The 14170-nt window shown below is 38.1% G+C and overlaps 1 protein-coding gene across 1 annotated transcript in view; it reads right to left on the bottom strand.

Moving 5' to 3' along the window:
• The window catches only part of LOC144255055 (netrin receptor DCC-like), a 235181-nt gene that overhangs the window by 131333 nt on the left and 89678 nt on the right, over positions 1-14170 (bottom strand). Inside the window, 1 exon segment of the mRNA XM_077799094.1 lies at positions 13208-13318. Coding sequence (XP_077655220.1) covers positions 13208-13318 — 111 coding nt within the window.

Raw genomic sequence — 14170 nt, 5'->3', positions numbered from 1 at the left:
GTGTGGAAAGCTGTCCCCATGCCATCTCATGCTCCGTCACTCCTCTGTCCATCCACGGATTCATGCGTCTGTCTATTCTTTTTTTTTTTTTTTTTTTTTTTTTATATGGTCGTTCATAACATTACATAGTTCTTAATACATCATATTACACGGTTTGATTCAAGTGGATTATGAACTCCCGCTTTTACCCCGTATACAAATTGCTGTATCACATCAGTTACCCTTCCATTGATTGACATATTGCCTTTCTAGTGTCTGATGTATTCTGCTGTCTGTCCTATTGTCTACTATCCCCCCTCCCGTCCCCTCCCCTCCCCTCCCCTTTTCTCTCTCTACCCCTTCTACTGTAAATCATGTCTTCCATTTGTATTCTCTTGACTTACCCCTCCTTACCTCTTATATGACATTTTGTATAACCCTGAGGATCGCCTTCCATTTCCATGCAATTTCCCTTCTCACTCCCTTTCCCTCCCACCTCTCATCCCTGTTTACTGTAAATATTCTTCTCAAGCTCTTCGTCCCTACCCTGTCCTTGTTTACACCCCTTATATCAAAGGAGTCATTTGGTATTTGTTTTTTAAAGATTGACTAGCTTCACTTAGCATAATCTGCTCTAATGCCATCCATTTCCCTCCAAATTCTATAATTTTGTCATTTTTTAATGCAGAGTAATACTCCATAGTGTATAAATGCCACATTTTTTTTATCCATTCATCTATTGAAGGGCATCTAGGCTGGTTCCACAGTCTTGCTATCGTGAATTGAGCTGCTATGAACATCGATGTAGCAGTGTCCCTGTAGCATGCTCTTGTTAGGGCTTTGGGGAATAGACCGAGAAGGGGAATAGCTGGGTCAAATGGTGGTTCCATTCCCAGCTTTCCGAGAAATCTCCATACTGCTTTCCAAATTGGCTGCACCAATTTGCAGTCCCACCAGCAATGAACAAGAGTGCCCTTTTCCCCGCATCCTCTCCAGCACTTATTGTTGTTTGACTTCCTAAAGGCTGCCAGTCTTACTGGAGTGAGATGGTATCTTAGGGTAGTTTTGATTTGCATTTCTCTGACTGCTAGCGATGGTGAGCATTTTTTCATGTACTTGTTGATTGATTGTATGTCCTCCTCTGAGAAGTGTCTGTTCAGGTCCTTGGCCCATTTATTGATTGGGTTATTTGTTATCTTATTGTCTAATTTTTTGAGTTCTTTGTATATTCTGGTTATTAGGGCTCTATCTGAAGTGTGTGGAGTAAAGATTTGTTCCCAGGATGTAGGCTCCCTATTTATCTCTCTTATTGTTTCTTTTGCTGAGAAAAAACTTTTTAGTTTGAGTAAGTCCCATTTGTTGATTCTATTTGTTAACTCTAGCGCTATGGGTGTCCTATTGAGGAATTTGGAGCCCGATCCCACAGCGTGTAGATCATAACCAACTTTTTCTTCTATCAGATGCCGTGTCTCAGATTTAATATCAAGCTCCTTGATCCATTTTGAGTTAACTTTTGTGCACGGCGAGAGATAGGGATTCAGATTCATTTTGGTGCAAATGGATTTCCAGTTTTCCCAGCACCATTTGTTGAAGATGCTATCCTTCCTCCATTGCATGCTTTTAGCCCCTTTATCAAAAATAAGATAGTTGTAGTTTTGTGGATTGGTTGCTGTGTCCTCTATTCTGTACCATTGGTCCACCCGCCTGTTTTGGTACCAGTACCATGCTGTTTTTGTTACTATTGCTCTGTAGTATAGTTTGAAGTCTGGTATCGCTATACCGCCTGATTCACACTTCCTGCTTAGTATTGTTTTTGCTATTCTGGGTCTTTTATTATTCCATATGAATTTCATGATTCTTTTATCTATTTCTACAAGATATGCTGTTGGGATTTTGATTGGCATTGCATTGAACTTATAGAGAACTTTTGGTAATATCGCCATTTTGATGATGTTAGTTCTGCCTATCCATGAGCAGGGTATGTTTTTCCATCTTCTAAGGTCTTCTTCTATGTCTTTCTTTAGGGTTCTGTAATTTTCATTGTATAAATCTTTCACCTCTTTTGTTAGGTTGATTCCCAAGTATTTTATTTTATGGGGGGATATTGTGAATGGAGTAGTTGTCCTCATTTCCGTTTCAGAGGATTTGTCGCTCATATACAGGAACGCCTTTGATTTATGCGTGTTGATCTTATATCCTGCCACTTTGCTGAATTCATTTATTAGCTCTAATAGCTTCTTTGTAGACCCTTTTGGGTCTGCTAGGTATAGAATCATATCATCTGCAAATAGTGATAATTTAAGTTCTTCTTTTCCTATTTTTATGCCTTTAATTTCTTTTGACTGTCTAATTGCTCTGGCCAGTGTTTCGAGGACTATGTTGAACAGAAGTGGTGAGAGAGGGCATCCCTGTCTTGTACCAGATCTTAGAGGGAATGCCTTCAATTTTTCTCCATTCAGAATGATGCTGGCCTGTGGCTTATCATATATTGCTTTTACAATGTTGAGGTATGATCCTGTTATCCCTAATTTTTCTAGCGTTTTGAACATAAAGGGATGCTGTACTTTGTCAAATGCTTTTTCTGCATCTATTGAGATGATCATATGGTTCTTATTTTTAAGTCTATTGATGTGGTGAATAACATTTATTGATTTCCGTATATTAAACCAGCCTTGCATCCCAGGGATGAATCCTACTTGATCATGATGTATAATTTTTTTGATATGTATTTGAATCCGATTCGCCAGAATTTTATTGAGGATTTTTGCGTCAAGGTTCATTAGAGATATTGGTCTGTAGTTTTCCTTCTTTGATGTGTCTTTGTCTGGTTTCGGAATCAGGGTGATGTTGGCCTCGTAGAATGTATTTGGAAGTTCTCCCTCTTTTTCTATTTCCTGAAATAGCTTGAAAAGTATTGGTGTTAGTTCCTCTTTAAAGGTTTTGTAAAACTCTGCTGTATACCCATCCGGTCCTGGGCTTTTCTTAGTTGGTAGTCTTTTGATGGTTTCTTCTATTTCCTCTATTGTTATTGGTCTGTTTAGGTTGTCTATATCCTCCTGGCTCAATCTGGGCAGATCATAGGACTCAAGGAATTTATCTATGCCTTCACTATCTTCTATTTTATTGGAGTATAAGGATTCAAAGTAATTTCTGATTATCTTCTGTATTTCTGAAGTGTCTGTTGTGATATTGTCTTTTTCATCCCGTATGCTAGTAATTTGGGTTCTCTCTCTTCTTCTCTTCGTTAGCATGGCTAAGGGTCTGTCAATTTTATTTATTTTTTCAAAGAACCAGCTTTTAGTTTTGTCAATTTTTTCAATTGTTTCTTTTGTTTCAATTTCATTAATTTCAGCTCTGATTTTAATTATTTCTTGCCTTCTACTTCTTTTGCTGTTGTTTTGCTCTTCTTTTTCTAGGATTTTGAGATGAAGTATGAGATCATTTATTTGTTGGTTTTTTCTTTTTTTGAGGAATGAACTCCAAGCAATGAATTTTCCTCTTAGAACTGCTTTCAATGTGTCCCATAGATTCCGATATGTTGTGTCTGTGTTTTCATTTAACTCTAGGAATTTTTTAATTTCCTCCTTGATGTCTTCTAAAACCCATTGATCACTCAGCAACCTATTGTTCATTCTCCAGGTGATGCTTGCTTTTTCCTTTCTTCTTTTATCATTGATTTTCAGTTTCATTCCATTATGATCAGATAAGATGCATGGTATTATCTCTACCCCTTTGTATTGTCTAAGAGTTGCCCTGTGACATAGTATATGGTCTATTTTTGAGAAGGTTCCATGTGCTGCTGAGAAAAAAGTGTAGCTACTTGATGTTGGGTGGTATAGTCTGTATATGTCAATTAAGTCTAGGTTGTTAATTGTGTTATTGAGTTCTATAGTTTCCTTATTTAACTTTTGTTTGGAAGATCTGTCCAGTGGTGAGAGAGGTGTGTTGAAGTCTCCCATGATTATTGTATGTTGGTCTATTAGACTCTTGAACTTGAGAAGAGTTTGCTTGATGAATACAGCTGCACCATTATTTGGGGCATATATATTTATGATTGTTATGTCTTGTTGGTGTATGGTTCCCTTGAGCAGTATGAAGTGTCCTTCTATATCCCTTTTGATTAGCTTTGGCTTGAGCTCGGCCCAAGGGTCCGTGTGGGCTTGGCTGGTGGGATTCCACCTAATGGCCTTCCCTAACCTCCCTGCTTGCCAATTAATGGCTTCACTGAGGCGCCACGCCTTCTGTAGCCGCAGGGCAGGCCACGCGAATCAGTTGGCCTGGCTCTCCGGGCCCTGCTGCAGGCTGCTGGGATCCCTGGCACTCTATCACTTTGATTTTTTCTGCTTGCCCCTCCCCCAGCGCTGGCTAGCCAGGTTTCCTTTTGGCTGCTACTGGGAGGAGGGGTTGGAGGTCAGGTGTCTCTGGTTTCCCCCTAGACTGTATGGAGGTTCAGCTTGATACTCCCTCTCCCGGCAAGCCTAGGAGAGATTTTATGCGAATTCCCGCTGTCTGGGGGGTGAGCTGAATGACACCGACCTGTTTTGATGTCGCACTCTGAAGGAGAGTGGCGGTGTATCCTTCAGCTTTCCTGGATGCTGGCCGCTGACTGCCTCGGCGGGGTGTCCGCTGTGGGGGATGGGACTGTACCGCTTCCTTCCCCTTCTGAGAACCCGTGCTCGGCCCAAGGGTCCGTGTGGGCTTGGCTGGTGGGATTCCACCTAATGGCCTTCCCTAACCTCCCTGCTTGCCAATTAATGGCTTCACTGAGGCGCCACGCCTTCTGTAGCCACAGGGCAGGCCACGCGAATCAGTTGGCCTGGATCTCCGGGGCCCTGCTGCAGGCTGCTGGGATCCCTGGCACTCTATCACTTTGATTTTTTTCTGCTTGCCCCTCCCCCAGCGCTGGCTAGCCAGGTTTCCTTTTGGCTGCTACTGGGAGGAGGGGTTGGAGGTCAGGTGTCTCTGGTTTCCCCCTGGCCTGTATGGAGGCTCAGCTTGATACTCCCTCTCCTGGCAAGCCTAGGAGAGATTTTATGCGAATTCCCGCTGTCTGGGGGGTGAGCTGAATGACACTGACCTGTTTTGATGTCGCACTCTGAAGGAGAGTGGCGGTGTATCCTTCAGCTTTCCCGGATGCTGGCCGCTGACTGCCTCGGCGGGGTGTCCGCTGTGGGGGATGGGACTGTACCGCTTCCTTCCCCTTCTGAGAACCCGTGCTCGGCCCAAGGGTCCGTGTGGGCTTGGCTGGTGGGATTCCACCTAATGGCCTTCCCTAACCTCCCTGCTTGCCAATTAATGGCTTCACTGAGGCGCCACGCCTTCTGTAGCCGCAGGGCAGGCCACGCGAATCAGTTGGCCTGGCTCTCAGGGCCCTGCTGCAGGCTGCTGGGATCCCTGGCACTCTATCCCAGAGTTGTGTTTTTAAAAGTTTCTCCAATGATTTAGAAAATATTTATTTGGAAGATTTTTTTTAAAGTAATACTTAATGGTGTGAATATACTATGAATATACTATGTTTACAACCAGAGATATGAAAAATTGTGCTCTATACATGTATTAAGAATTGTAACACATTGTGCTATCATATATATATATATATATATAATTTACATTAAAAAAAAGGAATCAGTTATGCCACTCAGGTATTGTTATAATTTTGAAATAGATCCTTCCTATTAGATTACATGATCAATTTATCTTGAAGTGTTAATTGCAAAGATACATCGATTAAACATATAGATTTTATATTATTAAAAAGTAATACTTAATGAATATGAAATTTCAATATGTTTACTTTCTATCAACTCTGAAAATTGAGGTTTTTATTTATTTATTTATTTTAGGTATCAATTAGGTAAATACCAGTATAATAGAATATGCTGATTATCTTTGATTTTTGTTCAACTTCCTTTAAATATTCAGATTATGTGGAATTCCAGATTTTTAAGCCTCTTTGTTTCTTCTCTTTTTTTGACCTATTTTTCTGTTTCATTTCCAGGTTTTCTTCTTTTATACCTTTTGGCTTCAAAATGATGCTAATATAAAAGTAAAATAAATCACAAACCCGCCAATTTACCTTATGTTATGCAAACATTTGGTACAAGCATATTTATCTTTGCCAATGACTTGAACAACATTAAATTGCTGTTTTGCAGGTAACTGCACTAGTTTCTCTATTGCTGCTACACTTTGTGGCTTAAATTACCATAAACCTAAGGCTTAAGACTACACACATTTATTATTTTACATTTCTAGGGGTTAGAAGTTCGGCCACAGGGAGCTGAAATGCAGGTGCCATCCAGGTTGCACTCCTTGTTGGAGCTCTAGGGAACTTTCCTTGTCTTTTCAAGTTTCTACAAGCTGACCCCCTCCTCCATCACCCCAACTTGTCTTTGTTATGTCATGTCTCTTTCTGACACCAGTACCTTCTGCTTTCCTCATCTCAGGACACTTGTGATTACACTGGGTCTGTCTAAACCATCCAGGATAATCTCCCCATCTAGAGACCTATAACTCACTTGCATCTCCAAAGTCTCTTTTGCCAGGTAAGGTAACACGTTCAGAGGGGGACGCATTCTGAGATTAGCATTTGAACGTGGAGAGGAAGTTATTTCACTAAATAACTCTACTTTATATAGTTATTATAAAGTTATTTCACTTTATAACTCTACTTTAGTCCTTTAGTTTTCTTTTTTCTTTCAATTATTAGTCCCAAATTTATATTCTTCTGAGTTCTCACTCTTTTGCTTAAAATTATTCATTTTTGGAGACTATTTTTAAGTAAATATGGAAGTTTGGATATGCAATATTCCTTCTTTCTGGGTGGTCTCATCAACTTAGATTTTATCATTATTCTGAAAATAAGCTTCCATGTGTGCTTCTCAGATCCCTGTTCTAAGTAGCATGCTTCATGCCAGGACTGCCTTTGTGCTTCACTTCTCCAGGGAGATGCATGTGGAGTGACCCCCATCTCCATATTAGTGGGTCAGGATAGCCTAGCTAGTTACCTTTCTCCCCGGGGCAGGACACTAGAGCTGCTCCTACCTTCACAAGTGTTTGTTGTGTCATTGTTGCGCTTACAGAAGTCTTTGCATACAGATCTTTGCTAGCCAAGCTACTCCAGTTTAGGGTAGAGGTTTAATTTTAAATCACTTTGTTATTGATGGTATATAACCAATTTCCACCTGTTCACTTAATAATGAAAAAAAAAAAGGCAATACAAACCCATCCCCAGGCTCAATTTCCTAGAGGATATCTTTATTGAACTGTATCATAAATTCTCTTATTTCCTTATGCAAGAATTTTATATTAGACCTTGGGGAAATCTAATGATCTTGTATTTTTCTTAAGCTGAAATTTTGAGGCACAAAATAAGTACTTTAAAACTTCACAGCTGTCAGTAATAGCAATGCACTTTCCAGGGAACCTTGAGCAAACAGTTTAGTTTGGTTTTATAATTACTTTAACAAAACATGCCAATTCAAAGGGCCATCCATAAGGAATTGGTGTATTTCTCCATGTTACTGCTTATTTTGGCATGCTTACACCAAGCAGAGAAGGCAAATGGAACAACTAAAGTCAAAGAAGGGGCAAGGTGGGGTGCCTTTAGCATCTGTAAATAGTGCTACCTTGTTTGGGTGGCTCTCAGGACTCAGTTACAGAATTATGAGTAGACACACTCAGAGGTCAGCAGGGAGAGCTATTCTTGCAGTTTTCCTCAACACAGATTTCTTCTTCAGTAAAACAGCCTCTGAGCATCACCACACCACCACCACAATTTCACATTGATTTCAAAATGAATCCATCCTCCTTATCCATTAAAGGAAATCAAAGCAATTCTATGTTTTTGAGGGCCACAGACAAGTCAAGATGGTGCCTGGCACTTTGCCAGGAGGAGTGGTTTGTGAAGTAATGCCAGTGAGCCATTAAGATGATGGAGATTCCTTAATGACTGACTGCTGTATCTAGATGATGTTAATTAAGTTAAGCTGTGTGTAATTATTAAGATGATGAGGATTCCTTAATAACTAATTGATGTATCTAGATGATGTTAATTGAAACAAGCTGTGTATAATGAGTTAGGTATAAATACCTCTGCTGTCCTACAATAAAGCGGCTCCCGGTGTATCAACCTTCACAAGTTGCTTGTCACCCCCTGGTTATTTTGGAAGTTTCTGATTTTGAAACCATTAGAATTCAAAGCTTCCAAACATTAGCTATGAAGACTTTGGTGGAGATCATTTATATGTTATTCAATATTTAGATATTTATATGAATAAGTTAAAATTAAATGAAAAATAATTTTTAACAAAGCGTCTCTCTTTCTCACACACATTCACACATACACACATATACATACACATACTCAGTCTGAATATTCTTTTGGAGCTAAGAGTGACTACTACTGTGATTGTCCCTTAACTCATAGATTAATTCCTATCATGTTTTTTAAAACATTTTAAAATTAAAAAAGGAAATTAAAACTTTTTGTGGTGCTGAGAATTGAACCCAGGTTCTTTCTCATGCTAGGTAAGCACTCTTCCACTGAGCTACATCCCCAGATCAAGAGTTTTACTTTTTTGATATTTGAATTTCAAAGAAAACCAGAAGAAAGGAAGGGCATCAAAGTCATTTTAGGAAAATATCTTTGTGGAATGCAATCATCCGTCAATAAATTGAGAAGGCTTTAGGACCATTGCTGCTAATTTCTTGTAGCAAGTGAAACACTGCTTTACAAAGCAAGTTAAACAATTACATTCCTCACTTTCATAGTTAAATGTTTTGAAAGGGCTGTTAATTTCCATTATGTTTGAGCAGGAACAATCTCAAATCTTCATTTCTAATGGTATCATTTGCAAGAAGTATCAACTCCACTAGCTTCCTGTTTTTATTTACCCTTTATCTTCAGATTGTTAATGTGTATGTGGGAAGTGTCTTAGCAATTTTCATCCAAGTGAAGATAATGAAGAGAGGCAATATTTGAAAGGTGTTGAGATAATCAGTGGGTAAAGGAGTAACAATTGGATAAGGAAGGATGCATTCAAAACCAGTAGTGGCAGAAAGAATATTGCTAAAGGCATTTGTTTCAAAGAATGTCTGTCTGCTATCAGACACTCCTCCATGACACCCTCCTGGACAGAATGCTCAAGTACTACTTGTTCCTACCAAGTCTGTTTCTGTCACTGCAGCAAAGAGCTGTCTATGCTTCTCTAGAGCTCTTCTCATCTTTTTCATGTTGGAACTCCCCACAAGTCAGCATTCTTCAAGTTCTTAACTGGATTTCATGATAACTGCATCAATGTTCAAATAAGGAAAAAGGAAGAGTGTGGCATGGGAAAGTTCAAATAGATCCAAAGAACCGTTCATCACTACATTACGCCTCAGTCCTACTAAGAGACTCTTGATTAAAGCAGGTGTAGGAACTGCATGAAACACAGAATGCACAGACATGAAAAAGCATGGCGTTAAAGGGAAGTTGGGAGGGACCCTTTAAGAAGTTGAGGTTTTATATTTTGGTTCTACTTAGACTGTGATTCAGGAGAAAGAGCACATAACTCAAATGCTGAGTCCCATTCGTTCTGGATATTTTATAGGACCTTCAGCACCTCAGCTCCATTTATTTTCACTCCTTTCAGGAAGAGATACAGCTCTCCAGGTTTGGGTAGATGATGTGACCTCATTCTTTAGGATCTCTCGCTTTAGATCACTGTCACTATACACCAGGTCAGTTGTAAGGGATCAGCAGAGACTTTGCTTTTACACTGCACTAAATCCCAATTCACAGAGCTGAGTCAGCAGGACGAGCTTCAGTTGATCAAGTTAGTGAAATTTCCTTAGCTTAAGTTCCTCTTTTTAATGTAAAACCAATAATAACATGCTCCATAACGGTGGATGAGAGGATAAAACATAACTATATAAAACTCGAACATTATTTCTCAAGTGAGAAGAAAAATGAAGTACGTGTCTAGCTTGTTGTATAAGACAGAGCACCTCTCATGATTTTAGGTCTGATTTCATTGGTTTCCTTGCCATACCTCAAGTATCAGTGGGGCTCCAGACTCAGAGCATCTGTTCTTGTTTCTTCTGGCCAGAAGACTCTTGACTGACCTATTAGCATGGCTGCTACCCCATCACAGCCACTTTCTTAATGCCTGGGCTGTAATTTTTCTAATCAGAGAGATATTCTCAATCTAGTAAATGAACACTACTCCCTAATCCTTTCTATTGCTTCTACAAACTTTATTTTTCTTTAGATATATTTACCACTACCTATCTCTGTATCAATAAGATGTGTACTCCTTGAGAATAACAACTTTATTTATTTGCTTTCCCCCTAGAACTTGAAATAATGCCTGACACATATAGATTTTCAACAAGAAATATTTGAAGAAACAGAAGCACTGATGAACATTCCCTACCCTGTTAGTGAAGGATGTGAACTTGGTGAAGTGGGACTTTGGGTCAATTATGTAACCTAAGACAAGTTAACCTCTCTAAGCCTCAAATTATTTTTCTGCAACTCACATATTAACCATAGGGTTGTTCTGATTGGGTTGCTCATGTTTCCCTACTTCTAGTACATCTTTATGCCTCACAGTAATCTCTCCAAAATGCAATCTTAATTAAATTGATATATTTAAAAAAATAATGACTTGTGTAGTACAGACTAGTTATGCTTTCAAAGCATACTTAAGACAATGTTTAAAATCTTTAATTTGCTATTGCCAGACTTAGAACCTGCCTGTCTTACAAACCTCATCATATGCCATTTTTCTGTTTCTGCCTTGATGATTTTTTTTTGCAGTTTCCTAAGATCCATTGTCTCTTTTGATTACAAACTTGCATTAATCTTATTCTGTACTCCTCATCCTCAATTCCTAATGCACACTTTTGCATAGCTAAATCTCACTTATGTTCAAGTCTTAGTTTTAATGCAAGTCTTCTGTATGTCTGCTTGTTCACCTTCCTCTTTATATTTATTTTTCTATATCTATCTGTCCATCCATCCATCCATTCACTTGTCTATCTAGATACCTATATAGCTATGCATCTATCCATCTGTCTATCTATCTGCCTATCCATCAATCCATCGATCCATCCAATCTATGTTCAAGCATAAGATAGTATAAACATCCAACCAGTTTTAAACCATAACAATGCAATTTCCTACGATTTTACTAAAATGTCTGTCTTTGTTACACTCTAAGCTCCATGAGAGAAGGAAAATGTCTTTTCAATTTCTTACTGTATCCTTCAAGTTAAGCACATTGCCTGGTAACTTTTCTATCAATATTCTTTGAATTAATATGCTATCATATGGCAATGATCATTACGACTGTGAATGTGAAGACAGAATCTGTTGATTGTTTTACAGCCACCATAGTTTTTCTTTAATAAAACTAAACCTGTAATCATGAATGACAATGTGTTATTTAAAAAGAGAAGATAGGAAATACGGAGGAGAGCACAAAAAAAGGAGTCCAAGAAGGGTCAGAAAAACTTGAGAAAGGATAATGGAAGAAGTAGAATAAGAAAAAGAATGAGAAAGAAAGAGGAAGATAACACATGGATGTATAACCAATGTGATCCTGCAATCTGTAAACGTGGAAAAATGAGAATTCATACCCTATTTGAATCAAATGTATGATATGTCAAGATCATTGTATTTTTTGAGCAACTAATAAAAAAAATAAAGAGTGAGGAAAAAAGAAGGGGCATAGAATCTTTTTAAAATTATTTGTGTGTGTGTGTGTGTGTGTGTGTGTGTGTGTGTGTGTGTTTCTGTCCCCCTAGGGATTAAACCCAGGAGCACTCTACTACTGAACTATATCCCCAGTCCTTATTTTTTATTTTGAGCCCGGGTCTCACTAAATTGGCCAGGTTGACCTTAAACTTGTGATCCTCCTGCCTCAGCCTCCTGATTTTCCAGGGTTACAGGTGTGTGCCACCACACCCCATGAGGCCTAGAATCTCTATTTATTTATTTATTTATTTTGGTACCAGGCATTGAACTCAGGGGTACTCAACCACAGAGCCACATCCCCATCCCTATTTTGCATTTTATTTAGAGATAGGGTCTCACTGAGTTGCTTAGACCCTTGCCCTTGTTGAGGGTGGTTTCGAACTCCCTATCCTCTTGCCTCAGCCTCCCAAGCCTCTGGGATTACAGGCCTGCATTTCTGTGCCCAGCTGGGACATAGAATCTTTATTCTCCATATTTACTTGAACAATTTTAGGTCCATAAATTAAAGAATAAGATAATTTCAATATCCGGTATTTAGTCAGTCATCTTGTCATGATATTTCTAAAATGTATGTTTTTTTCAATCTAAATTTTTCTTGGTCCTGGTTTTAATCACCTAGACTTAAGTACACTGATCTTAACCTACTTCTCTTTCAAGCACCTCTCATTTGCATAAATTGTTACTTCAAATTCTAGGTAGTTTATTTATATTTTATTACTTAGAATTGTTTCCATTTCTCCCTTTATTCATTTCTCTTAAATTTTACCTAGACATGATGTTTTTAATTTCAGGAGCAATTTCTCATCTACTAATTTTAAACCTTCTACTCATATTTTATTTATTGATACGCAAATTTTATATGAACCTTAATATCTCATTCATGAATGCCTCAAGAAAACTCTCAATTAAGCAAATAAAGTTGGTTTTCTTTTCTGCCAAGAAGTCAATGTCAAATATGATGATATCATAAGCAAGTTAAAATACACACCCTGATGTTTTGCAGGCACATGATAAGAAAAAGGAAGACAAGGTAACTAATATAAATTTATTTCCTGATTACTGTCAGAAAGCATAGCATTTCTTCTGAAGAAAACGGTTTTAGTCAATTACTTAAAGTAAAATAATTAGAAAATATCTCATTTCAGATTATACTAGGGGAAAAGTCATCTATTTTGAGGATTATAATTAATGCATATTAAATGCTACTCCTTCATGGCACTGTTGCAGACTCTATTCATAAATTTGTTTTTTGGACTTTGTTTTGTTTGCATCTGAATAAATGTCCCCCAAGTTGTAGTTCATTACTTTTCTAAGGGAAAGCTGCATTGATCTTATTCTGTGCTCCTCATCTTCAATTTCTAATGCACACCTTTTCATACCTAATTCTCACTTATCTTCAAGTCTGAGTTTTAATGCAAGTCAGAGAATAACGAACACCAGAAGGATACCAAAATCAGAGTGTGAATGACTGGTGAAAAGTCTTACCATCTAGGTCATTCTCTGGGGTCTCCGCTGTATGCCAGTTGGAAGGTGGTCCAGTGCCACTGACCATCATGGCTGATACTTGGAAACTGTACTGACTTCCCTTCTCCAGGCCTATGAAAACATTTCCAACAACAACAAAAATAGTTATTGAAAAACAAGTATTTCTAGCTGGGTTTCCAAAGTTTTAGCAAAATTTAAAAAAATAGTTGATATGGTTTACATTATTTGTGACTATTGTGGTAATTATTGTTATTTTGACTAAAAGAGAAGAAATATAACAACAAGAAATCAAATTATTTTTCATATATTCTCATGTATTTTTCCCAGTTTATAAAAATGTATCATGAAAATAGCCTCAGGGCAGATGCAGAATATAAAATATGAATGATGAAGAAATAATCAAAAATAGCAAGAATCATTTTTCCTCACTGTTCAGAACAGCCATGCCTATAAATCAAGAATAGGCAATCTAAAAATGTATGTCTCCATCATTCATTCAAGGTCAGTGATTATGTTTTTTGGGGGTGCCAAGAGAGATGACTCCAAAGCCACTGCACTTCAGTAGAAAATACAAGAACTTTCATCTCTTGAAACCATCTTTTGAGTAAACTTGGATTCATATCAGCATCCATGCTAAGGGGGAAGGAAGTCAATCTCTATGATAATTTGGACACATTATTTTACATATAATGATGGCATCAGGGCTTATTTTAGAGAATACAAGTAGACTAGAGAGATTCTGTAGACCATTAATCTGGAATGTGTAAATTTTTGATGTGATTTTTTGAACTTTCCTCTTACCTAAATTTCAATGTAGCTTATTAACAGGACAAATCATTGTAAAACTAATGATACTTGTTGCTATGATTGAATATCTCCTTCAAAACTCATGATGAAACTTAATTGCCATTCTAACAGTGTCAAGGAGACCTCCAAGATCAGGCCATGAACACTCTGCCATCA

Source organism: Urocitellus parryii, chromosome 5 (genome assembly GCF_045843805.1).
Source record: "Urocitellus parryii isolate mUroPar1 chromosome 5, mUroPar1.hap1, whole genome shotgun sequence".
NCBI lineage: Eukaryota > Metazoa > Chordata > Mammalia > Rodentia > Sciuridae > Urocitellus > Urocitellus parryii.
This window is presented reverse-complemented; position numbering and strand designations above follow the sequence as displayed.